This window comes from Clupea harengus, chromosome 21, assembly GCF_900700415.2.
Source record: "Clupea harengus chromosome 21, Ch_v2.0.2, whole genome shotgun sequence".
Taxonomy (NCBI): Eukaryota; Metazoa; Chordata; class Actinopteri; order Clupeiformes; family Clupeidae; genus Clupea; species Clupea harengus.
The window spans coordinates 18,237,154-18,261,999 of NC_045172.1; the positions used below are offsets into that span (position 1 = coordinate 18,237,154).

At 45.8% G+C, this 24,846-nt stretch overlaps 2 protein-coding genes across 2 annotated transcripts in view; both read left to right on the forward strand.

Annotated features, from left to right (window-relative positions):
* Positions 1–26: 26 nt before the first annotated feature.
* Positions 27–18,554, forward strand: LOC105911879 (phosphatidylinositol 4-kinase alpha-like). The gene is made up of 20 exons (XM_031559072.2): positions 27–1,297; positions 1,494–1,573; positions 1,842–2,041; positions 2,781–2,871; positions 3,707–3,874; positions 4,481–4,534; positions 4,642–4,762; positions 5,918–6,047; positions 7,776–7,846; positions 8,513–8,585; positions 9,022–9,092; positions 10,274–10,383; positions 10,782–10,886; positions 11,272–11,397; positions 12,107–12,227; positions 12,515–12,674; positions 13,222–13,311; positions 16,305–16,388; positions 16,593–16,711; positions 18,408–18,554. The coding sequence occupies exons 1-19, from the start codon at positions 1,189–1,191 to the stop codon at positions 16,642–16,644; spliced, it is 2,016 nt and encodes a 671-aa protein (XP_031414932.1). The 5' UTR covers positions 27–1,188; the 3' UTR covers positions 16,645–16,711; positions 18,408–18,554.
* A 5,732-nt stretch (positions 18,555–24,286) lies between these two features.
* Positions 24,287–24,846, forward strand: part of LOC105911901 (BRCA1-associated protein) — a 5,227-nt gene continuing 4,667 nt past the window's right edge. The window contains exon 1 of the mRNA XM_031558539.2: positions 24,287–24,322. Within this exon, the coding sequence (XP_031414399.1) occupies positions 24,287–24,322 (36 nt within the window). The remainder of the gene's footprint in view (positions 24,323–24,846) is intronic.

Genomic DNA, 24,846 nt, shown 5'->3' on the forward strand with positions numbered 1-24,846 from the left:
GGTTCTGTAGCTGCATGATCATTTCAGAGATCCAGTAGACCACTGGGTCCCCAGAAGCACATCCCAGGGTTCTTGCACAGGTCTGGGAAAGCTGGGAAATGATGCCATTTGAAATCCAGGCCTGGAAACTTTTTTGAAAATTCCGGAAATGTTTGGAAAAAATGTGATATTGCATTTACACATTTTCGAGCCATTCGGCGAGGTTTTGCAAACACGGTTGCATCACCAAAATGAAAAAATACATAAATGTATTCTCTACTTAAGCCCAGTCTCCCATAACACACGTCATTCATCGTTTTTCCCTTTATGGGAGGCTGATCTGTTGTGGATTCCAGACAAATGAAGATGAAGAAGGCATGACAACTAAAACAGCAAAAAACACTAATAGGCTTCTAGAAATTTGTATGAATTTGAAACGACTGAAATTCGTTCCCGTCGAAAGAGCAAGAACCCTTTCTTCATTCTCTATTGTGGTGCCAATCAAAACATCACATCCAAGTCATTGTATTGTTGTAGATGCAGTAGGAGTTGAATGAGCATGTTCGTAGAATTAGATCATCTTGATGTTATTGTTTGTAACCCCTTCAGGTAGGACAGCTATCTAGCTTAGCAGTGTAGGGCTAGCTGCCATAGCTTTAGGTACCAGAGAGATGCAGAGATTCAATTCTGAGAATTTGGGGCTGGGGGGCTAGAAAGGAGCTGGCAGAATAAATGAGCGTAGGTGAGGGGCTTAATTGTCAAGTTTGAAAGCATTTGGGGTCTGGGTTAGGCAAATAGAGACAGAATTAAAGGTGCAGTCTGTGATTCAAATCTCATACAATTTTGGTCTTATTCAGCGAATTACTCCTCACGGTCATCTAGCTGTCTGTTCAGTGTTTGCAGTTTAAAAAAAAAAAAAAAAAAAAACTCTGGCTCGGACCAAACCATAAAAAATTCCAGCCAATCGACACGCGTGCCTCAGGAGCACAGAAGAGAGGGATATAATTTTATTGGCTGTTGAGCTCAAACATCAACCTTTCGTGACTCCGAATCACAGACTGCATGTTTAAGAAAGGCAAAGGGGGTCAGGTACAGCGAAAGGAAGTAGTGAGGGTTAAAGGCGCACGGCTGCATGTCCTCTGACCGAGGTGTGTGTGCATTTGGCCTCTGGCAGACCAGCAGGACCCGTCTCTGAACAGCCTGTCGGTGATGAACGCCGCCGACCCGCGGAACATGGACGCCAGGCAGCAGAGCGCCCAGGGCTGGATCAACACCTACCCCCTCTCCAGCGGCATGTCCACGGCCTCCAAGAAGTCAGGTACGGACCACTGACCACCACCAGACCACCTCCATTTTGTGTTTCAAACATTTACGTTACGATATGAGGCCCATGTGTGCTATGCACCATATACACGTCATCTGAGGCTGATTATTATTTACCAATTTTAAGAGCAAATTGATTTTACTGGGAGGGATAGATGTTGGACTTAAAGCTGTTTGTCTCTCCCTTGTAGGCATGTCCAAGAAGAGCAACCGTGGCACTCAGCTCCACAAGTACTACATGAGGCGCAGGACACTACTGCTGGCCCTGCTGGTATGGCCTCTCCTCTCTCCTCTCTGCTCTCTCCTCTCTGCTCTTTTCACCTCTCCATTACACAGATCAGGTAGCTTAGCTCAGGGTGGGAACTAAACATTGCAGGATCGGTACCAGGTCAGTGGTGAAAATGTGTTAGCTGAGAGTGACACTATAGTAGTGTGTGGGTGATTCTGCACACTGGGACCCCTGGTCTGACCTCGTAGCCGCTGAAACCAGTTAGCTATGAAACTTCACTGATTGACATTGTCTGATTGACTGTTCCCAGGCCAGCGAGATTGAGCGCCTGACCACCTGGTACAACCCACTGTCCACCCAAGAGCTGGCCATCCCAATCGAGCAGTCGGTGGAGACCAGTATCGCCAACTGGAGGTCCAAGTACATCAGCCTGAGCGAGAAGCAGTGGAAGGACAATGTCAACCTGGCCTGGAACATCGCCCCTTACCTGGCCATGCAGCTACCTGCCAGGTACACACACACACGTACCAAAACACTCCCGTACAGCTACAGATGTGGTCAAGTGTACACAAACACACACACTCGGATATACACACACACGCACCGTGGCCGCATACTTAGCCATGTAACTACCGGCTGGATGCATACACTTACACTCTTGTAATCACTTACAAACACACGCGCACACACGCACACGCACGCACGCACACACACACACACACAAATGCTGTTGGCTTTTATTGTCAACCAAGCTCTACAAAACATTTCAAATTGGCCCCCACATGTACTCATTCTCTTATTTACAGAGAAACTGTCTAAATATTAGTTGTGTAAATACAGAGGTCTGATTTGTTTGCTCTGATGGGTGTGCTGCCCATTTGCATGTAAAGAAAGACTAACATAAACTCTAAACAGAGCCAAAGAAGCCTCTTGAAACACGATGCACAGTACACCATCAACAGTACACCAAGCTCTTTATTTATTTGGACTTGCATGGAAAAAGTGCATAGGCATAGTCAATAGACTGCATCTGATGCATATCTTGGTGCATACCTTTTGGTGTCTGGTGCCTGGCACTCTGTGAGATGCACAATCAGGTGAGATATCCATCCTGAAATAGCTGTGAAGTATTTAGAGTGCTTCTACGGATTTTCGGCTTGAAGCGCACCTAATTACCTTGTCAGCGCTGGCTTCAGATCAGTTTGGGCCATCATCAGTGCTGCTCACCAGACTCTCTCTGTGCTGGCAGGTTTAAGAATGCGGAGGCCATTGTGGCAGAGGTGACGCGCCTCGTCCGCCTGGACCCTGGAGCCGTCAGCGATGTCCCAGAGGCGGTCAAGGTGGGTGCTTACAAATCTCCAGTGCGATTTGCGATTTAAATATATTTACTCACGGGTGTATTTGAAAACGTCTTCTTTTTTTATACCGGTCAGGCTCACGGTACATTTATTGTATTCATCGGTTTGGGTTTATATGTTCTTGTGTATTCCCAACTGTCTCAGAATTGTTTACTTTGTGTTCTGTACTTTTGTGTGGTGTTATCAACTTTAGCTGGTAATGTCCTGAGGATGTTACTCCAGTCTCGACCAACAGGTGGCAGGAGATCAGGAATCTGCGACTGCGATGAGCTGTCGAATGCTGACCTTCTTCATTGTGATTTAGACAGTAGTTCTTGTCCTGTCAGGGATACCAGTGTAGGGAGTAGATGCCAGTAAGTTAAGTGCTGTGGTGCTGTGGGAAGCGAGGCCCGGAGGAATGTGTGTTCTCAAAACTGGTCTGCTAATGACAGGACCGCGTAGAACATGACAGCCTCCCTGGGCAAATAACTAATGATTCCTGCAAACTGATGCTCTGGCATCTCTGGCATCTGTATCTGTTTTTTTACTCTCTCCCTCTCTTATCTGGGTCTGTTCACTTCTCCCTTGTTTTCTGTTTCTTTCCTATGGATGTCTGTATATGTCTGTCTGGTTTCTCCCTTTTTTTTAATTTTTTTTTACCTGTGCCCATCTCTCTCTCTCTCTGTACAACAGTGGCGCTCCAAGAGTATTTCCTGCACTGTGGTGGATGGAGAGTTGACATTTGTGGGTTTTAGATTTGTTTGGGTTGGTTGCTGTTTTGACAAATTTGGAATAATGACTCTCTTGTCTCTCTTTCTCTCCCTTCCTCCTGCTTCAGTTCCTGGTCACCTGGCACACCATAGACGCTGACTCTCCGGAGTTGAGTCACATCCTGTGCTGGGCTCCGGCCGACCCCCCCACCGGCCTGTCCTACTTCTCCAGCATGTACCCCCCCCACCCGCTCACTGCCCAGTACGGGGTCAAAGTACTGCGCTCCTTCCCTCCCGTAAGTAAACACACACACACATACACACATACACACACATGCATGTAGATGCATACATGTGCATGTATACAAATATAGGTGCCTGATTTTTCACACAGAGAAAGGACTGTGTTTAAATCCTGAAAGTGTAGTGCTTGCTCGCGAGTGCGTAATAAGCACTTTGGTACACATACAACTATATGTAAATCTGAGCTCAAAATGTGTGCCATAGCTCATAAATAATGTGAATACCAACTCAGAACAGCAGGGGGTTTCAAAAACACATACACACACACATACATATACATATACATACACACACACACACACACACACACACACACACACACACACACACACACACACACACACACACAAACACTCAAATCTGCATACAAATTTACTAATTTACATACACATGCCAGCACACTTGTGAGACATATGCTTGAATATAAATGAGTACAAAACTGTACGTATGTGGTAGAGGACTGAGTCCTATGTTGACTCTGTCCTATAGACTACATTACCTGATAAGAGTTCTTTTTTGTTGCGTTTATAGTGGACAGCTGACAGAATGTGCCTCTGGTAATGGTAACAAGTCTTTCCTTCGCCCTTTCTTGTTGACAGGATGCCATTCTCTTCTACATTCCTCAAATAGTCCAGGCGCTGCGCTTTGACAAGGTGAGTGACAGCCACACCAGGGGGCACTCTTGCCTCCTTACCCCTCTAGTCATTTGCCTCACCTGTGCCTCACCTGTGCCAACCGGCTCTTCCTGTCGCCCCCGCAGATGGGCTACGTGCGCGAGTACATTCTGTGGGCGGCGCAGAAGTCCCAGCTGCTGGCCCACCAGTTCATCTGGAACATGAAGACAAACATCTTCATGGACGAGGAGGGACACCAGAAAGACCGTAAGTCTGAGACGGGGGGTACACACACACACACACGCACACGCACACACACACACTCAGACACGCCAAGGCCAGAAGGCTGGGAGGGCCCAGCCAGAGGGATGAAGGCCAAGCCCCCCCCCAGATTCCCAATCCGGCGCTCTATTAGTGGAGTATTTCCTGGTAGGCTACACTTGCCAGGGAATCCCATTGATTGGATTGAGGATTACCTCATTTTGCAGTGATTACTTTTTCAAGTCGATAGGTGAAACAGATTTAGTTCACTTTAGTTCACTAGTCCAATCAGAACAGTTTTAGCGAGGTTTAAAGGGAAACAGATCCAGTTTGTTTTTCGGCATGGGGAAACTTGTTAGAATGTATACACTAATATTTCCACCCCATGTGATTGTATGGCAGGACCTCTCCTTACCCTGAAGCTCATCACAACACATCACTTTTAAACCTTTGTAACACCCATATCACCAACATAGGACCCGTCTGTAAAGTCAAGATGTCAAGAATGTACTTTCTCATAGAGCAGTGTTTCCAGCTCTCCATTTTCCTCTTGTGTAAAAGGGGTCATCAGTGTCTTTGATCTGAACAGAGTGAGGGCAGCCAATCAGGAACAAGGACACACCTACCTAGGCTTCACTGAGCCCACCTGATTGAGTTAACCAATAGGGTAACAGTTGACTGAGTTGTGGGAGGGTGGAAATGACTGGAGAGAATGCAGTGTAGGGTCCTATAGCTACAGGACCCACTATGTATACAATCATGTGTTGGCTGCCATTAAAGTCCTCAGTCTGGCTGGCGACGCACTTGGCATGTCAGAAAAAATACCAAGAGTGATAGCTTATTATTGCTCAAAAGATTTCACTAATCTATATATCCCGGCCTAGCACCGTGTTGCCTGTTTTGTGTTTATTGACAGTGTTGTGTTGAAGGAGGTCACCTGTTCTTCTGTTCATGCCCCAACTCTTGTTTAATTCTCTCCTACCATGTTCTCTTCTTTTCATCCCTGTCTTATGTCTTTCATCCCTCTCTCATGTCTCTTATCCCTCTTGTTTCTCTGGTCAACGATGTCATTTCCCACTTTTCCTCTCCTTTCCTTTCCTCTCCTCTCCTCTCCACTTCTATCCCTCTTTGCTGTTCTCCTCATCTTCCCCCCCTGTGCAGCGGACATCGGGGAGCTGCTGGAGCAGATGATGGAGGAGATCATCGGGGGTCTGTCCGGGCCGGCCAAAGACTTCTACCAGCGCGAGTTTGACTTCTTCAACAAGATCACCAACGTCTCCGCCATACTCAAGTAGGAGCTTCTTTAGAAACACTGTCTCATTGTGACCTCAGTCTCTTCTCTACTCTCTACAGTGTGTTCTACCCCCTACAGTAATGTGACAGTCATATTATAAGGAATAATAATAACAGTGCTGAAAAAGTAGATCTGAGTTACTCAAGGTATAAGAAATTCAAGAACTTCCACTGGCGAATAATGTCAACACAAATACCTACAGTGCTTTCAGAAAGTATTCAGATCCCATCACTTTTTTTCGCATTTTGCTAGTATCGTTTATATGAGTTTTTCCCCTCATCAATCTACACTCAAAACTGTATTCAGACCCTTTGCCAGGAAATTTTAAATTGAGCTCAGGCACCTGCAGCACTCCACTGGTCTGGGCTTGAAGGCAGAGTGGCCAGACGGAAGCCTCTCCTCAGTGAAAGACACAGGAAAGCCTACTTGGAGTTTGCAAAAAGCACCTGAAGGACTCTCAAGACTGCGAGAAACAAAAGTGTCTGGGCTGATGAAACCAAGATTGAACTGTTCGGCCTCAATTCTAAGCATCATGTCTGGAGAACACTAGGCACCGCTCATCACCTGCCCAAGACCACCGGTGAAGCATGGTGGGGGCAGCATCATGCTGTGGGGGTGTTTTTCTGCGGCAGGGACTGGGCGACTGGTCAGGGTTGGGGGAAAGCTCAACGGAGCAAAGTACAGAGATATCCTTAAGAAAAACCTAGTCCAGATTGCTCAGGACCTCAGACTGGGCTGAAGGTTCACCTTGCAACAGGACACTGACCCTAAGCACACAGCCAAGACAATGCAGGAGTAGCTTAGGGACAAAGTCCTTGAGTGGCCTAGCCAGAAGCCTGACTTGAACCCAATCAAACATCTCTAGACAGACCTGAAAATGGCTGTCCACTGACAGTCTCCATCCAACCTGACAGAGGACAGAGGAATGGCAGAAAATCATCAAATCCAGGTGTGCAAAGCATGTTGCGGGATACCCAAGAAGACTTGAGGATGCCATCACTGCTAAAGGTGTTTCAACTAAGTACTGAGTAAAGGGTCAAGATACTGATGTCCGTGTGACAGTTTACGTTTTTCCTTTTTAAGAAATTGGCCAAAATATATAAAATTCTGTTTCCGCTTGTCATCGTGCAGTATTGAGTGTAGATTGATGGGGAGAAATGAATACCACCAATTTTAGCGTAACGGTGCAAACCCATGACAGCGACGCGATACGCTTCTATCACTTTGAGTGGGCGTGTTGTAGCGTGTGGAAATAGCATTTTCAAACTGTCAGAGACGACAGCAAACATTCTGATTGGCCGCTGCGGGAAAAATCGCTCCTCATTTGCATAGGATTCAACATTTTTCAACTTTTATCGGTCGCGTCGCCCAAAAAGGTGGTCTACGTCACACTGGATTGGCTCCCGTTGAAATGCATGGGATTAGAATATCGCGTCGCTCGTAACGGTGTCATGGGTTTCCACGGTAAGGCTGCGACATAAAAAAAAATTGAAAAAAGTGAAGGGGACTGAATACTCGCTGAATGCACCGTAGATACAAGGATACTCTCTGAATGCACTGTATATACAAGGTGCACATAATATAAAAATACCTCTTTCCGCCTCTAGGCCCCTCTCCCAAACAAAGGGTTCAAACACTTGAGCCAGAAAAAGAAGCTTCACACACACACACACACACACACACACATGCAGAGTACAGAGTATTAAAGCTAGTGTCTCTCTCCAGGCCTGTTCCTAAGGGAGAGGAGAGGAAGAGAGCCTGTCTGAAAGCCCTGGCTGACATCAAAGTTCAGCCTGGTAAGTGGACACTGAAGTCAACCCTGTTTTTCACACACACACACACACACACACACACACACACACACACACACACACACACACACACACACAAATACACACACACACACAAATACACACACAAATACACACACACATATACATACATATACACATCCACACACAAATATTCATTCATTCATTCATTCATTCATTCATTCATTCATTCATTCATTCATTCACACGCCAATTAATTCACAGAGACACACACTTACCAACATACTAAAACACACGTTCATTCACACAATCTAACTCAGTCTCTCAACCTCAACGCCTGCCTATTGCTCAGTTTTCGCTGAGATTTGTCGCAACATTAGCAAACGTCTGAGATTTGAAGCCGTGCAGTGCCAGCAGTGTTTGGGAAAAGGCTAATGTATTCTATAGCTTGCACCATTAGTGGCGAACCAGGAAGTATTGCAATCCCATAGGGGTCAATACCGATTGGTTAAAGGCTGGTCCAGTGGTTTCAAAATTAACCGGAAGTCTACGTCCACGTACGAATGCAGTAAATGTAAATGATCCCCAATGGAGCCACATGGAAGTGAATCTAGGTCTGTCTGTACCAGGCTATGTGTGTGTGTACCTTTTTGAGTCCGGTGCTTTTGTTTTTGCTCATTCCATCTGCAGGCTGCTATTTGCCCAGCAACCCTGAGGCCATTGTTTTGGACATCGACTACAAGTCAGGCACCCCTATGCAGAGGTAACGCTCTCATTCCACTGGTGTTTACTACTACACTGATGTTATACACTAGGCAGAGAGCTGCTACTGATGGGAAATAGATATCCTTTGCATAGACACAGCACAGTCCCCTAGCATGGTGAATAAACGTGTGTGTGTGTGTGTGTGTGTGTGTGTGTGTGTGTGTGTGTGTGTTTTCATTCGTTCCCTTGCCATTCATATTTATCTGTTCAACAAGAAAGCCATTGATGCAGATATTGAAAGAAACTGTCCTTGAATTTTTATTGAACGCCTTTGAATTTTTGGCTGCGATAATTCACTCGTCTACATAGCAATGCCTGCTTTTGTGAATAGCTTTTCTTGTAGAATTTGCATGAAAACTGTATTCATTTTTTTTCTGTTTGCATACAACATTTTTCTAACGTGTCGTTCTCCTGTCGCCTGCCCTGTCACTCAGTGCCGCCAAGGCTCCTTATCTGGCCAAGTTTAAAGTCAAACGGTGTGGCGTTAGCGAGCTGGAGAAGGAAGGTAAGTAACCACCGCCAACACCACCATTGTCCCACCTAAAGGTGTGTCTATCCTGGCCTTCTCTGTGTGTGTGTGTGTGTGTGTGTGTGTGTGTGTGTGTGTGTGTGTGTGTGTGTGTGTGTGTGTGTGTGTGTGTGTGTGTGTGTGTGTGTGTGTGTGTGTGAGAGACTTTGCCCCCTGTCCCACCTTCTCATGCAGGTTGGTCGCCTGAGTTCACTTCAGTCCAAGTTTAGCAAAAGATGCCCTCTCCTAAACTTTCGCCCTTTTACTTACATGTTGTATAGCATGACGGTTAGCATCCAAAGCGGCTGAATTGACTCTCCAGTGAAGGTAAACATTAGGTCAGCGCTTGTGTTCGCTGTATATGTAGCTGCAACATGTGATGCCTTTGAGCTCTTGGGAAATGTAGCACTGTGAGAATGCAGGAGATTACAACAGGGGTCAATTGTGATATTGTATATGTGTGTTTGTGTTTGCCCCCCTATAGTGTGGGGTCATCGAGTGTATCCCTGACTGCAAGTCCGGGTTTAGCAGTAGATGCACTCTCCTAAACCTTGACCCCTTATACTTACATGTTGTATAGCATGACGGTTAGCATTTAAAGCGGTTGAATTGACTCTCCCGTGAAGGTAAACATTAGATCAGTACTTGTGTTCGCTGACCTTGGCACGCTAGCACATACTGGCCTCTCCCACACAAGTAGCTGCAGAGAGAGAAAGAAGGATTGAAATAGAGGATGAAAGCAGTGGAGTGAGAGAGAGAGAGAAAGAGGAGGAGGAGGAGGAGGAGTAGTAGTAGTAGTAGTAGTAGTAGTAGAGTGCCTGAGGTTGAGCTCTTGTGGCTGTTTAAGGTGCTGGTTGTCTGTGAATGCGGTGGGACGGTACACTGAGTGTGTTTTTAACCTTTGTGTGGTTTTACCTGTTGAGCTGCTGTGTCCATCATGTGTGGTTCGATGAAGTGGATATGATTTGATTTGACATGACGTCCTGACACGAGTGTGTTTGGGGTGGCGCGATCATGTGTGTCATGAATTGTGTTTTGTGTGTCTTTATATGTCTGTGTACGAGTGTATGCTGTTGAGTATGTTGTGTTTGTTTGTGAGAGAGAGAGGTGTGTGTGTGTAAATGCATATAATGACGTGTGTGTATATGTTTGTGTGTTTGTTTGTGTGTGTGTCGCAGGTCTGCGTTGTCCCTCTGACTCTCTAGAGGATGGCGATGAGAACTCGGAGGCTGCGCGGAGGATTATCTGGCAGGCGGCCATCTTTAAAGTGGGAGACGACTGCAGACAGGTCAGACACACCGCCACACACATTCCCATCATTCAGAGGGATGAAGCCATGAGGGCAGATGAGGGGAATCCCATTTCCTTCTTTTTTTCCTCCTCCTATTTCTCCCTCAATTGTCCTCCCGCTCTCCCATCTCCTTCCCCATCTGACTCAGTCCAGCTCTGTTCAGCTCAGTCTGCTACACTGGCATGTCAAAAAAAAAAAAAAAAAAAACCTTCCAGCAGTCTTGACCATGTGTATATTACCTTACCCCAAAATGGAAGAATATGAACATATACTGTCAAAACATTTAAACGGTTTGGAAGTTTGGATTCAAACTTCATCAAAAGAGAAATGATGGAACCTCTCTCTTTCACCTCCCACTAACACCCCCCTTTCTCCTTCTCCTGCTTTCTCTACAGGATATGCTGGCTCTTCAGATCATTGGCCTCTTTAAGAACATCTTCCAGCTGGTTGGACTGGATCTGTTTGTGTTTCCATACCGGGTGGTGGCCACTGCCCCAGGGGTAAGGGCTACTCCCATTTGACGTCCCACCTTGAACAACTCACACTCACACACTTACACACACACACACACACACACACTCACACTCACACACCTTTGTGACTGTGGTTAAATGTGAACTGCCTGGTTTCAACTTTAGCAGGGCCATCTTAGAGACTACAGTTTGTCTGTTGTACATGCTACCGCCATGTTGGGTGACTGTATAGTTTGTTCCCACCTTCTTTCTTTCACACAAGAAGAATGGGGCATCAGAACAAACCAGTAGCTGCAACCTCTGATGCCTTTGTGCTTTGAGCTTGAGAATGTAGCACTGCAGGTATGCAGGAGATGACAGCAGAAGGAGTTAATTGTGATATTGTATATGTGTTTGTGTGTGCCCTCCACAGTGCGGGGTCATCGAGTGCATCCCTGACTGCAAGTCACGTGACCAGCTGGGTCGACAGACGGACTTTGGCATGTATGACTATTTCAGGAATCAGTATGGGGACGAGTCTACACTGGCCTTCCAGAAGGTGAACCCTCTAGTCATCATCACATCTATACGGAAAACTATACAGTAACACCATCACAAAATCTATACATCAAGTCCATACTAAAGCTATGCATCAAATCTATATAAAATACTCCTTTAGCTCATAGTAAAGAGCTTTAACTCAGCTCTAGTAAAGTATAGAAATCAACTCTACACCTCAAGTCTATACTGCAGTCTGCTCATCAGTACAAATTCTGAAGTCTTACGTCAGTGCAGTAATTGGGTCATATTTTATTTAAGATGCTTGCAGTCCTTTTTGTCTAGATCAGCAAAACAAATATATATGTCTTTTGAAAGCCCAGAGTAGATGTGGAAGACGTGACATATTGACTGCAGATGTTTGCCATCCTCAGACTGTGAACTGCTCCTGTTTTGAAATCCTTAATCCAACTATGGTGGTTTTTGCCTCCTCACCCTCCCTCCCTGTTAAGAAACCAAGCCAAAAAACTTAATTTTGAGAAATAATGATTGAACAAAAATCAGGATGTTCTTTTTAGGTGCTGAATGAGGTCTATGCTTACTTTGTAGGATATTTAATAACAGCTTGAAGCTCATTTTCTCTGTCTCCGTCTCCGTCTCTGTCTGTGTCTCTGTCTGTGTCTCTGTCTGTGTCTCTGTCTGTGTCTGTGTCTGTGTCTGTGTCTGTGTGTCTGTCTGTGTCTGTCTGTGTCTGTCCCACCCGTCCTCAGGCGCGTTACAACTTCATCCGCAGCATGGCGGCCTACAGTCTGCTGCTCTTCTTGCTGCAGATCAAAGACAGACACAACGGCAACATCATGCTGGACAGCAAGGGACACCTCATTCACATTGGTCAGTACACACAAACACATTTAGTCACAATTGTGGCACCTTGGTCTTCACACATGTATACTTAGCCCCCCACCCCACCCCCAAACACACACACTAGTCACTTGCAGTGTCAGCCAATACACATCTTCATCCACACACACACAATAGCAATTTTATACTGGGCCAACAGGGTCTCCTTATCCATATCAGTCAGCAACACTTTTATACTTGTGTGTATGTATTTATAAATGTAAGTGTGTTTTTGTGTGTGTGTGCGCGTGTGCGTGTGTGTACTTGTGCGAGTGCAGACTTCGGCTTCATGTTCGAGAGCTCCCCTGGCGGTAACCTTGGCTGGGAGCCCGACATCAAGCTGACCGATGAGATGGTGATGATCATGGGCGGAAAGATGGAGGCCACCCCCTTCAAGTGGTTCATGGAGATGTGTGTGCGAGGATACCTGGCTGTCAGGTGAGACGCTTGACACCCTAAATATTTCAGCGCTTCCTGGGAGATTGGAGTTGCGGGGGGGCGAGGGATGGCATGGGGGCCGGTGGCTCCCGGCTCCGGGGCCTCTCATTGTTTATCAGTAATTAACGCCAACGGCGGCTCAATAATTTAGAGTTCGAGGGGATGATGAAGATTGGAGTGGAAAACAAGGGCTGCTTGACCACACGGGTGCAATTATCATGAAAGTTTGATTCCCGTCCTCAGTCCTGACACAAAGTCTTCTCTTTTCTCACGTCTCTACACCTCTCATCTTATCTGTTCCTCACTCATCTTTCTTCTTTTCCCCCTTTTCTACTCTTCTTTTCCCTATTATCTCCTCTCCCCCCATCTGCACCTCCCTCCTCTTTCTGATTTTACCATCCCTCTTTCATTCTGTTCCTTATTCTCCTTTCCTCTTCTCCTCCGTTTCCCTTCTTTTTTTCCCATTCTTCCTCCCCTCCTATTCCCTGTTCCTTATTCTCCTCTCTCTCTCTCTCTCTCTCTCTCTCTCTCTCTCTCTCTCTCTCAGGCCCTACATGGATGCTGTAGTGTCTCTGGTGACTCTGATGCTGGACACTGGACTGCCATGCTTCAGGGGACAAACCATCAAGCTCCTCAAGTGAGTAAAGGGGCTTTTATACTCGGTTTTAACGTAGAAACGTACGCACGTAAGATACATAAGCGCTGTTTTAAGCCCCTTGCGCAGTTACATAAGACGTAAGTGCGTCCGCCAAAATTTGTAACTATCCAACAAAATCCTCCTAGGGCTCACGTACCCCGCAAGACTGTGATTGGCTGCTAACCGCATCCTTTCAGGAGTCTCACATTTCCGGTTTTCATAGCATAGTATCGCCATTTTTAAAGGCCAAGGCAAGACTACAATATTTTTGAATCATGAATAACCTGCAGACCGTCTCACAAGCCTCTTCTTGATGATTATGAACATACACAACAGAAGAGGTCCGAAGATATGAGCATCTTTACAAACCCTCTTTAAACACTTATAAGGACCTCAAATGACCGCGAATTCATGGACAGAATACTATCCCATTCTCACAGGAGAAATTACCTGAACAGCAATCTGAGCATATTTGTCAAACGCGATAAAAGATACTGCTCTGAAATATTCCTATTCCATACTGAATATTCTGTTTAGATCAAAGGTTTGTTTTGACATACCGTGATATTTCAGATGATAGTTATGTGATAGGCTGTACCACTATGTTGACATTTAAAAACCGTTGACTGCGATTGTTTGGTGTTAAAAACCGTTGACTGCATTGTTTGGAGAGAACGCGCTAATTCACCGAACAAATACTTTCATATTCATTTTCCACCACTTGTTAGCCATGTCATCCATTCATATTGATGTGAATCAATCAATTGCACCCCTGAGGCAAGCGATAGAATGGAGCCTGGTCTGCTCATATACAAAAGTTAACATTAACGTGAAGTGGAGTTAATTTGCGGCCAACACCATTGTATTACAAGCACTGACATTCACTCATGATGAGAAGGTACACATGGCTATTATCTCGCCTTCTATATTTCATCTTTGAATAATGTAACTTATAAACACTGCGTTTTAAAGCGCTGTGGCCGTCATTAAAATATGTATCAATAAACGAACTTCTGCATCATGTGATCTGTCTTTTTTCGCCACTGGTACTGGTACTTTCATATTCATTTTTCGCCACTTGTTAGTCATGTCATCCATTCATATCGATGTGAATCAATCAATACTAATACAACTTTAACTGTGATGTGTTTTTGTTTCATTTCGCAACTCATTTACTGTATAATCCAAGATAGCAGGTGCCCGTTGGTAAATAGCCTATTTCACATTGTATTTGCTTAAAACACACAGATGTAGGCTACTGTCAAATCAGAAAGAAAATCAGCTGTCACTCGGCTATTACCTGACCAATAGCCTACCTTTCAAACTCGGTGATAGTCTTCACAATTAATTTGTCCTTCATTCTACCAAATATGATTAAACGGCATATGTTATTGCACACGTGAGGCAAGCTGAGCCCAGTCTGCTCATACAAAAGCTATCATTAACGTGAAGTGGAGTTAACTTGCGGCCAACACATTGTATTACAAATACTGACAACATAGCTACTCTCATGATGATAAGGTTGGCCTACACCTGGCGATTCTCTCGCCTTTTATCTTTCACCTTTGAATAATGCAACTTATAAACACGTCGTTTTAAAGCGCTGTGCCCGTCCTTAAAAGATGTGTCAATAAACGATCTTCTGCATCATGTGATCTGTCTTTTTCGCCACTGGTACTGAATTGAATATAGATCACTTCGGCTCTGGAGCAGTAAACAAAAGTCTCCCCTGTAATCTCAGACTACGATTAGCAGGAAAGGTTAACAACAGGCTAATTAATAAAATACAATACTTAATAGACTAACAATCCAATATTTATTTGTTTGAGTGTTGTTTAGTGCAACGGGGTGTATGATCGTTATTGTCTATAAAGTAAGGCATTTTCAACAGAAAAATCTCCCGTTCATCGTGTCCATTCGCGTCATGGGGTAGGCAAAAAAACGTTACTCCACCTACTGTTCTGGCGTTGAATCGCTTTGCAACAAGCACAACCCTTGGGGAACCTTAAGGAACCATAAACCAAAACGAGTCCGCCGATGCAACTGCGCGGTCAGCCGCACCCGTAGTTACAGAGGTGTAAATCTACCTTAAGAGCCTGTCTGGGGGGGTCGCCTCATAACTCGCATAACTCCCCTCCGCTCACGTCACAGCGCCAGACATGTCACGTCACGCTCACACAGTACCCCCCCCCAACCCTCGTGTCCAACCACACGGCCCACCTGAGCCTCATGCCATACCTGGGCCAGCACAACAACACAGACAGGAAAGAGGAACAGCCTTGTGATTTAAAAAAAAAAAAAATTTATTCGTTTACTTATTTGACCATTTGTTTGTGTCCCATTCATTTCCATTGACCCACCCCCAAGCGTAATGTCAACAAGTCAACAAACAAATCTGAAATGTAAATAAGGGGCCTCTCTCCTCACCTCCTCTCGTGTATCACGTTACCGCACCACTCACCTGGCCTTCCTGCCACCTCCTGCCTCCGGTTCACCTCACACCCTGATCTCCTTCTCCTCACTTCAGGTTAACATGACACCCTCCCAGCCCCCCCCCCCCCCCCCCCCCCCCTCCACACATCCACACGCATTCTCATGTCGTGTGTGTGTGTGTGTGTGTGTGTGTGTGTGTGTGTGGTGCTGCGTTACACCCATTACATGTATTATACTGTTGCTGCTGACTGTAAATGGGGACAAACAAAGTAGCTTGGGCCAAGCCATACATTATTCCAGCCAATCAGCATGTTGCTTCAGGAGCATGGAAGGGAGGGGGTGTCATTTGATTAATTAATTAATTAAATATCAACCCTTCACCAGAATCGCAGACTGTACCTTTAATGTATCTGATCAAAATAATCTGATATTGAATGTTTCTTTAAGTGTGGACTCTTTAGAGGACTAGTGTGTGAATTATGAATGTTTCTTTAAGTGTGGACTCTTTAGAGGAGAAGTGTGTGAATTAACAGGGGAAATGTGTGATTGTGTCCCTGCAGGCAGAGGTTCAACCCGGCCATGAGTGAGAAAGATGCCGCTGCCTTCATCATCAAAATCATCCAGAGTTGCTTCCTTAGTAGCAGGTAGGACTGGGTGACGGATGGACCGCCCCCTCTTACAGCACACACAGGCTTATTGAATCCATTCATCCTTTAGGAAACCTAGAAGCATGTTTTGCTCTGTGGACCCTACAGACAATGTAACTTCATAGAATGCTGTAGCAGTGTGTTTGTTACTGTTGAAAACGAGAAAAAGACTCTTTGTTTGCTCTTTGTGTCTTCTTACAGGAGCAAGACCTACGACATGCTCCAGTACTACCAAAACCAGATCCCCTACTGAATATCAGCCAAGAGAGCATTCGTCATTATCTACACACCTCCGAGTCTCTCTGTGTGTGTGTGTGTGTGTGCGTGTGCCCGCCCGTGTGTGTGCGTGCCCGCCCGTGTGTGTGCGTGCTCGCCCGTGTGTGTGCGTGCCCGCCCGTGTGTGTGTGTGTGCGTGCCCGCCCGTGTGTGTGTGTGTGTGTGTGTGTGTGTGTGTGTGTGTGTGTGTGTGTTTGTCTGTGTGTGAAATCAGGGGTACACAAGCAATGATGACAAAAATGCACTTTACAACTCTTTAGATATTTGACAGACCCCTGACTTTGCCAGTCAATCCGTTGCTGTGTTCATGAGAGTAGTCAATCATTCATTTATCATTTTACCTCTCAGCTACTGTATTTATCGTCATAGTTCATCATTTCACCTCTCTCTGGGCTACTGTAATCAGCATGTACTGTATGTCTTAATGGTGTTGATGATTAGTTTTTGGGATGTTTTTGTTTTGTTCCCTTTGACCCCTTAGTAATGTGGTGCACGTCCATATTTGGAACATTCCATTCAGTGTGTGAAGTGTTCTTGACCTTTAACTTGAACCCTCTGCATCGGTTGTCACTGGCTGGCTGTGCTGGAGAAGACATATATGTCCCCGCCCCTCCACCAATCATTGGTGAGCGATGGATGACGTGCTGCAAAACCCAGGCCTATACCCCTAACCCTAGGCCTCCACCATCTGTCTTCGCTAGCACGGCCAAACAGTGAAAACCCCTCAGGGGTCGGGTTAGTTATCTTCACCCAAGAAGCCATCTTCTATGACTTGTGGCGCAGGCCCCCCCCGTCCCACGGCTCCTACCAGCTGTACCATCCTACTCGCCCTGCAGGCTCTGGGGCCGCTATGCAACCTGTGCACGTCTCAATCACCATTGTGTTTTTGACTGAAGAGTTTCCAGGTGTGTCCTTGTGTTTTATCTTGTGTGTGCAGAGCCTTTGTTATACCCCACACCCTGTGGCAGGAGATGGTGTTAAAACTGACAGCTGTATTACATTTAGATGTGTTTTTAAAATATGGGGAATGGATGTTTACATGTAGACTATCAACTAAGGTCATGTATTCGGGATTAAGTCTTAGTAAGACCTGTCCCATTCCCTTGCTCTGTGTACATAAATAGGTTTTATTGTGGATTTTAATCTGAGGAGAAGAGGGGATGGAGAGGGAGAAAAATGGTGGTTACTGTTGAATGAAAATTCGCTGAGGCTGTGGTGCAAGTCTTAATAGATTTAGTACATGTAATATTTCAAAATATAGATATATATATATTTCTTTTGACATTTCCCCTTGTACATCATATGTGACAAGTCAGAGTTTTTTTTTGTAGGGGTGAAGCTTTAAGATGGATTCATTCTCACTGAATGGCTGTATACTTCACCCTCGGCCCCCTTACACCATCCCGTTTTTCCTGCACAGTCTGTTACCCTAGGTCATCTGAAGGGTACAGATCTACCCTCTCCAGGCGATCTTTGGCCCTGGTATTGTGCTGACAGCAGCAGCCATAATGGCAGAGGAAGCGGGTGGGGAGAAGGAGCTAGGGGAAATGGAGGTGGGGGTGGGGGTGGGAGGGTGGCGGAGGAGGCAGACACTGATGGGAGTGGTGGCCTGCACGACTGGCCTCTGGCTGGGCTGGAGATGTGGACGGACCTTGACCAACCCCCACACTTCCGCTGGCAGCAGGTCATGTGGGATCCATGGGCTTTATTGTGTGAACTTTGTTCATTGATAATCATGGGATGTGTGTGTGTGTGTGTGTGTGTGTGTGTGTGTGTGTGTGTGTGTGGTCGAACGTATGACATGTCATCCGAGCTCCAGTTGGAAATGGATTGTTTGAAATGTACTTGTTTGATCAGATTCTAAATATAAACTTAAGTATATGGAAACGGATGTCTTCTTGTCAGTACTTTCTAACTCATCTTCTCAAAGAATCTTACAATGCTTATTCAATCTTGCTTGCTTGATACATCTATCTGCCAGTAAATGTAGGAGCTATAATGAAGTCAACATGGGATGTTTTGTCATTTGGATTCCAGCTCCAATTTGTTTAACTCAATCATTACTAGATTGTCAATATCAACTTCTAATATCTGTATAATTTATATGTAGAGTATGTCTCATGACAAAATTACTGGCGATACAGTGTTGCTATTCTAACAACATGAACTAAAACTAAGATGGAAATTAAGTCAAACTAAACTGAACTGGTAGGTTTATAATCCATGACATTGAATATTCTCTTTAAATATGTGGTATTTTGATAACATGACGGATATTTCAACCTTGCATGATTGCTGCAGTCCTGCTGGAGTCGTGTTTCTCATGGTTCATCTTACAACTCCAGGATTGCCTTTGGTGGGTGAGTATTTGGATACTTTGAGTCCTGCTGGCATAAATATTTAATGAGGGAGATATAGCAGGAGGGGCAGAATTGCTGAGCTGATCCATAAGTGGGAGGTCACATGGGCACTATCTCCTGCCTGGATCAGCCACGTTAACCAGCCCAGGACTCATTAAGGCACCTCTCAACGACTGGCAGTCCATCCCATCCGCCTGTCCACCCCACCCCCTCCCCACTCAGAGCCTCAAAGCTTTACGGCCTCCAACTGCAACCCCCCACACACGCACACATACACATGCATACGTACAGGCGTCTCGCTTGCCCTCTCCGGGCTCTTGAGCAGCCTCATCCCCACCCCGCACACGTACTGCAGGTCCACATGAAAAGGACTATGAGTGAAACTACCACAAGTAATAGGCTGAGAGAAGCCCCAGTGTGCAGAGAGAAACACACAAACACACACACACACACACACACCACCAGCTACATCACCAATCAATTTCTATCTGTCTCCACTGTAGCCGCCACCCCTCCATTCTACAGCCCGCTCTCTTTCTGACTACTGGAATTCCACTGCCATCCATACATTAGTGAGAATGCTGGGTTGCTATGGCAACGTGTCCCCACAGCCCCTCAATGGGGAGATGGGCAAGGGAGAGAGAGAGAGAGAGAGGATTGGAGGGGATGAGTGTGAGCATGGGGGGTGGGAGAAGAAGAAAGGAGGAGAGGTGGGGAATGCATAAAAGGTGTTACCAATGATCCTCTTCCCTCTCCCCTCTCCTCAGAAAACCATTCCAGTCTTACACACGGGCTAAAAGAAAGCTACCAATTCACAAGGTATGGAGGACTATAGTTGTAAATTAAAAAAAGTTTATTAATTTGACATTTCTTTTGCTTAATTCGATTAGCTATTACGCAAGAGTGGAGGGTATATAGGCTAGGCCTACTTCCCTTTAAGATCTGGATAAGGGCTTTTTCTCCTGTTAGTGGGAGGGGGCTGCGCTATAGGTCTGGGTGGTCAGCTCAGCTGCCACATGAGACAAGCCTGCTAATGCGTGCCCGTCATCCTCTCACATAAGAGGATATGAAAGTTATTTTTAAAATTGTGCCCCATTACACTTGCAGAGCTCAGCACTCTTATCATAACAATATCGGGCACGCGCTCCCGCGTGCTCCCCCCTCCCGTATTAGCACCTGAATCTCGGGCACACGGGCGTTCCATCACATTAGATCACATTCGAAGGTGTGAGCCGAGGGCAGCACAAAAGAGTTACCCTATATCATAATGAGCTTAAAGATTATGAGCTTTAAGACATTTCTCGTCGTCGCCACGACAACGGGCGCACTTAAAAGCTGATGGCCTCACAAACAAACCGGACAAACACGCGAAAAAAAGGGGGCAGAGGCAGGCATGAATGGAGCCGGGCACCGGCTACCACAGACCGGTCCCTTCTGTCCACGGGGTGGGTAGTTTTCCACACAAGATTACACCCTACCCACGACATGCTTGCTGGGGAGAAATGCACATGATGCTCTCAGCCCTACAAACCAGATTAGACTCAAAAGCACCTTAATTAGGGGAAGCCAGGGCATCCATCACTTAGGTTGGCTGTCACAAAGGCTCTTTTTAAAAGCCAGACGACCGGCAGGGACGTTATCTTTGAATGGTGAAAGGAAAAAAGATCTACTGGACATCCCGTGCGTGTCATGTGAACAGCAGCTCAAACGTGTGTGTGGTGATTTTAACATCACCATCATCTCAGCAGGGACCAATGCGTGTTTTGCACTGGCATACACACAGCATATGGACACCCAACTGTATAGATATTCAAACACATGAGGGTGAAAACACACATTCGTGAGTGCATTGACTCGTTGGGGCTGGTTGAGGTGCTGCCACACTGGTTTTACTGGAAAATCCATAGAAAGCAAAGCAACCCTGCCTTCACATGCACAAATACATGAGATCAAAGCACCACCATCTTGAGTCCAACCACTGCTCAACTCCTGCAGTTCTTCCATCTCTTGTGCCAGAACAGGAGAGTGCCACGCAAGGGTGATGTAGATTTTCATTGCAAACCGCTTGACTGTATTTGCTCTCTTTTTCCCCCCCTCACATTTCCCCCTCTCTCAAACACCTAGCCTACACACAAACACTTTCTCCCTCACACACACCTAATGAAAGCTGACAGTGATGAATGAGTCCGAAGCCACCACTGAATTTGGATGCAGCAGGTCTGTGTGTGTGTGTGGAGAGGAGTGTGGGCAGTTGAGGGTCTTAGCTCTAAATCTCCATACATATGAGTCCTAAAAGAGCACGGGGAGAAGCAAGCCATTAATGTTAATCATACAAAGCCTATGGCTCCTGATTAAGAATTTCACCAGAGCATGGTTGGTATTAGCACTAAAGGCGCCATGTCCATTTAGAGCATGTTAGACAGTGCACCACCATGAAATAAAACACCAAAGCACCTGGATAGATAACGCTTTACAAATGTTTAGTCAAGATGTGTACATTGGTGCGGTGTAGTGCATCTTGATCAAAGAACAAAATAACATGTTCTAAAGTTTTGTACTAAAAATGCTCTGTTCTTATTCTGGCATTCGTTTTTAATTAACACATCAGTGTGAATTTAGTTTTTTTTTAATAGTAGAGAAAAATTACAAAGAAAATGTAGCTGTGATAATTCCTTCCAATCCTCTTGTATCTTATTTTTTAAGAGACTGTTCTCTGCCTGTACCCAACATTTGCATACCCTGAAAAGAAAACGAAAAACTGGAGAAAAAAAAAAAAGGCTCAGATGTCAGAATTTCACTTTAAATCTGCCCCCCCTTGTCCCCTCTCGTCCCAGCTCTTGCTCCTTCAGCCTTTTGTGGGGCTCTCCCCGCAGCACCCAGAGAATGGCTCTTTCCATTATGCCTGCGTCCCCAAAGCCTGTTTTGTGGGGAGCCATGGCACAGTGCGCATAAAGGACTGGTGCATTCTGGGGGCCAGCAGGACCCTTCTCTCAGAGTGGATGCAGCTCCACTGTTCCCCCTCGGCTGAAAGGATCGGGACGCCACGCTAAAGCGCCCGCCGGCCTGCCAGTGCCCACCACCTGTAGTGCCCTTTCATTCCGCCCGCCGCCCCCCCCCCCCCTCCCTTCTCTCCATCAGCGTGGCAAAGGCACAGTGCCCCTACATTCAGTTCAGAGAAGGAAGGGGGGTGGGGGGCAGAAAAAAAACAACAAAGATACTAGAGGGAGAAAAGGGTGAATTCTGGTGTGAGTGTGTGTGGGGGGGGGGACAGGTTTATACGCCTGTATTCTCCTTTTCTCAATCCTCCCTCTCCCTTTCTCTTTCTGTAGCTGCAGTAATCCGGTGCTGTAATGGCAGCAGCTGCACTGATACAGTATAAAGCAGACACCTGCCCTCTTACTGTCCAAACACCACCTCCAAAGACTTGTTTTTCGCACACAAAAAAAAAAGGCCAAAGAAATTCTGAAGGGTTGAATGAGCATGAAAATCACTACTGGGCTTTTTTTTTTTTTCCTTTTACAATTGCGCGAATCTACCCATATATTTAAAACACATATTTCTTCTCCTGTCCCAACAGCACACTTGCTATTGATAACAGGCAAGACCCCTCTTGATAACTGCTATAAGCATTCAAAAAAAGTGAACAAAAAAACCCAACAGAAGGATGTGTCTCCAGTATTTGGATGATCAATTTGCATGTAGCTGCAGATGCAAAAATCATGCCCATTAGCCTGGTGAATGACCATTCATTCATGCATATGGGGAGGGGGGAACTGCAAAATCTGCATGTGATTCCAGCTTCTCGCAGATGCGACTATAGTTAATCTATACTTAGCAGACGGGAGAGCAAGGAGGCCGAGGGTGGGGGTGGGGGGGGGGGATGGCAGCGGCCGGCAGCATCAACATACAGCTCATTGTGCCTGAATGTGACCCCATTCAGGGTCATTTGGCATGTGACACCACTTGAGGCGGGGCTAGATAGAACCCGTAGAAATCAGCCACACAAGGGGCCGTAAAAATGCCAACCCCTCAATTCCCTCGGGGGCAGGGTGGAGAGGGCCTGAGCCCCTGACACACACACACACACACACACACACACACACACACACACACACACACACACACACACACCCTCATGGGGCAGGCTGGCCAGACAATAGGCAGGGCCCACTAGGAGCGGGTGTGTGTGTGCCTGAGGGACACGGAATAGCAAGCAAGAGGACGAGGTGCGGCCATGGAGCACGACCAGGCCTGTTGTGATTGGTGCAGCTGTGGAGGGGTTCACAGATGGCAGACGTAGGCTGAGTGGCATGGCCTGAAACAAGGGGTGGGGTTAGGAGATGCCCCCACCCTGACCATCAATCACTGCTGACCCTATCCTTCTGTTGCCCACCCCGCCCCCGCCACGACCACCAATACCACTCGACATCTTACCGCTAAAACACTGCTGCCACCATTCAACCCGCACCCCCCACTCTCAAGCAGACAACAGTGCCCTCTCCAACCAACTACTTCAGTAAAACCCCCCACCCAACATCTGCCAATCTACCCTCCCTCCACCATGTGTTCACATTTTGTAGACCAAATTCTGCCACACAAAACACCAAAACGCACCCTTTAAAAAGATGTACACAGAACCTAGGATCGGAAAAGGATTGGTTGAGACACATAAAGCAAAACATCCACACGGTGAATGAAAAACCCAACACATTTTGCTTTCTTGATCAAGGTTTTTAATGAAAAGATTCTAAAATGACTTCTCATAGCTGTACATTAAGACTGTAAGACTGTGGATGCCAAGATGACTTCACCTCTGTACATTGTATTATGTTCACATAACACAGAACTTGAGCTGCATGCCTCTCATGTAGCTCTGACCTGAATACAAGCTCTCCGAGGAATTGGAACATGAAGCCATGGTGTTGTCATCATACCACACTCAAGGCTTCCTTGAAAGAAAAAGAAAATGATATATATATATATATTTAGAACAAATATTTAAACCCACATAGGTGTCTTTTGAAAGAGAGCGAAGCTTCACATGCTTTGGGAGCCAAGGGGGATGCATAAGCCAACTCCTCCAGCACCAGCCTCTGCAGAGCTACTCCATTAGCCATGAAAAAAAAAAAAGAAAAAGAAAACTGCAGCAGTCGGCAATGGTAGAGAGCGTTCAGTGGCCTAACGGTGGACTGAGGGGTTGAACACATTATCCAAGAACATGGTGGCATGGTTGCCTCAGTTGGGCGATGGCCTACACCCATGACCCATATGGAGAGAAGCCCACCTAGCCTACAGGTGAGATACTTTGGTTTGGTTGACGCAGATTTGGTAGCACCTACAGCAGCTTGCCATTTACGGCGCACTGATGAGGAAACACTATGATGGGTGAAATGGAGAGGATGTAATGACGAGGATGAATTGAGAGATAATGTAATGTTTGAGAATGAAGAAAAAAAAAAAAAAACACAGATCAGCAACAATTAAAGCTGTTCAAGAAGCACCAGAAAATATTTTTACTTTGTGGCCAAGCACCTTACATTTTTGGCGCACTTGGTGTAAAGCTTTTGAAGGATAAAGTGATGTGATAAAGTGATGCAATGACAATCATGTAAAAGGTGTAGAAAGTGCAATTCATTAAAGCTCCAAATATACCTTTATAAATCATTAAGTTGGGGGTGATCGGTATGTGTAAACTATAAAACGGCTAGAGCGGAGCACTCTACATGAGGTAAATGTTCATTTTTACAAAAATTGGCCTTCATGTGTTATTACTTGTGGAAAGAAAATAAAAAGCCTTTTTTTTTTTTTTTTGCTTGAAA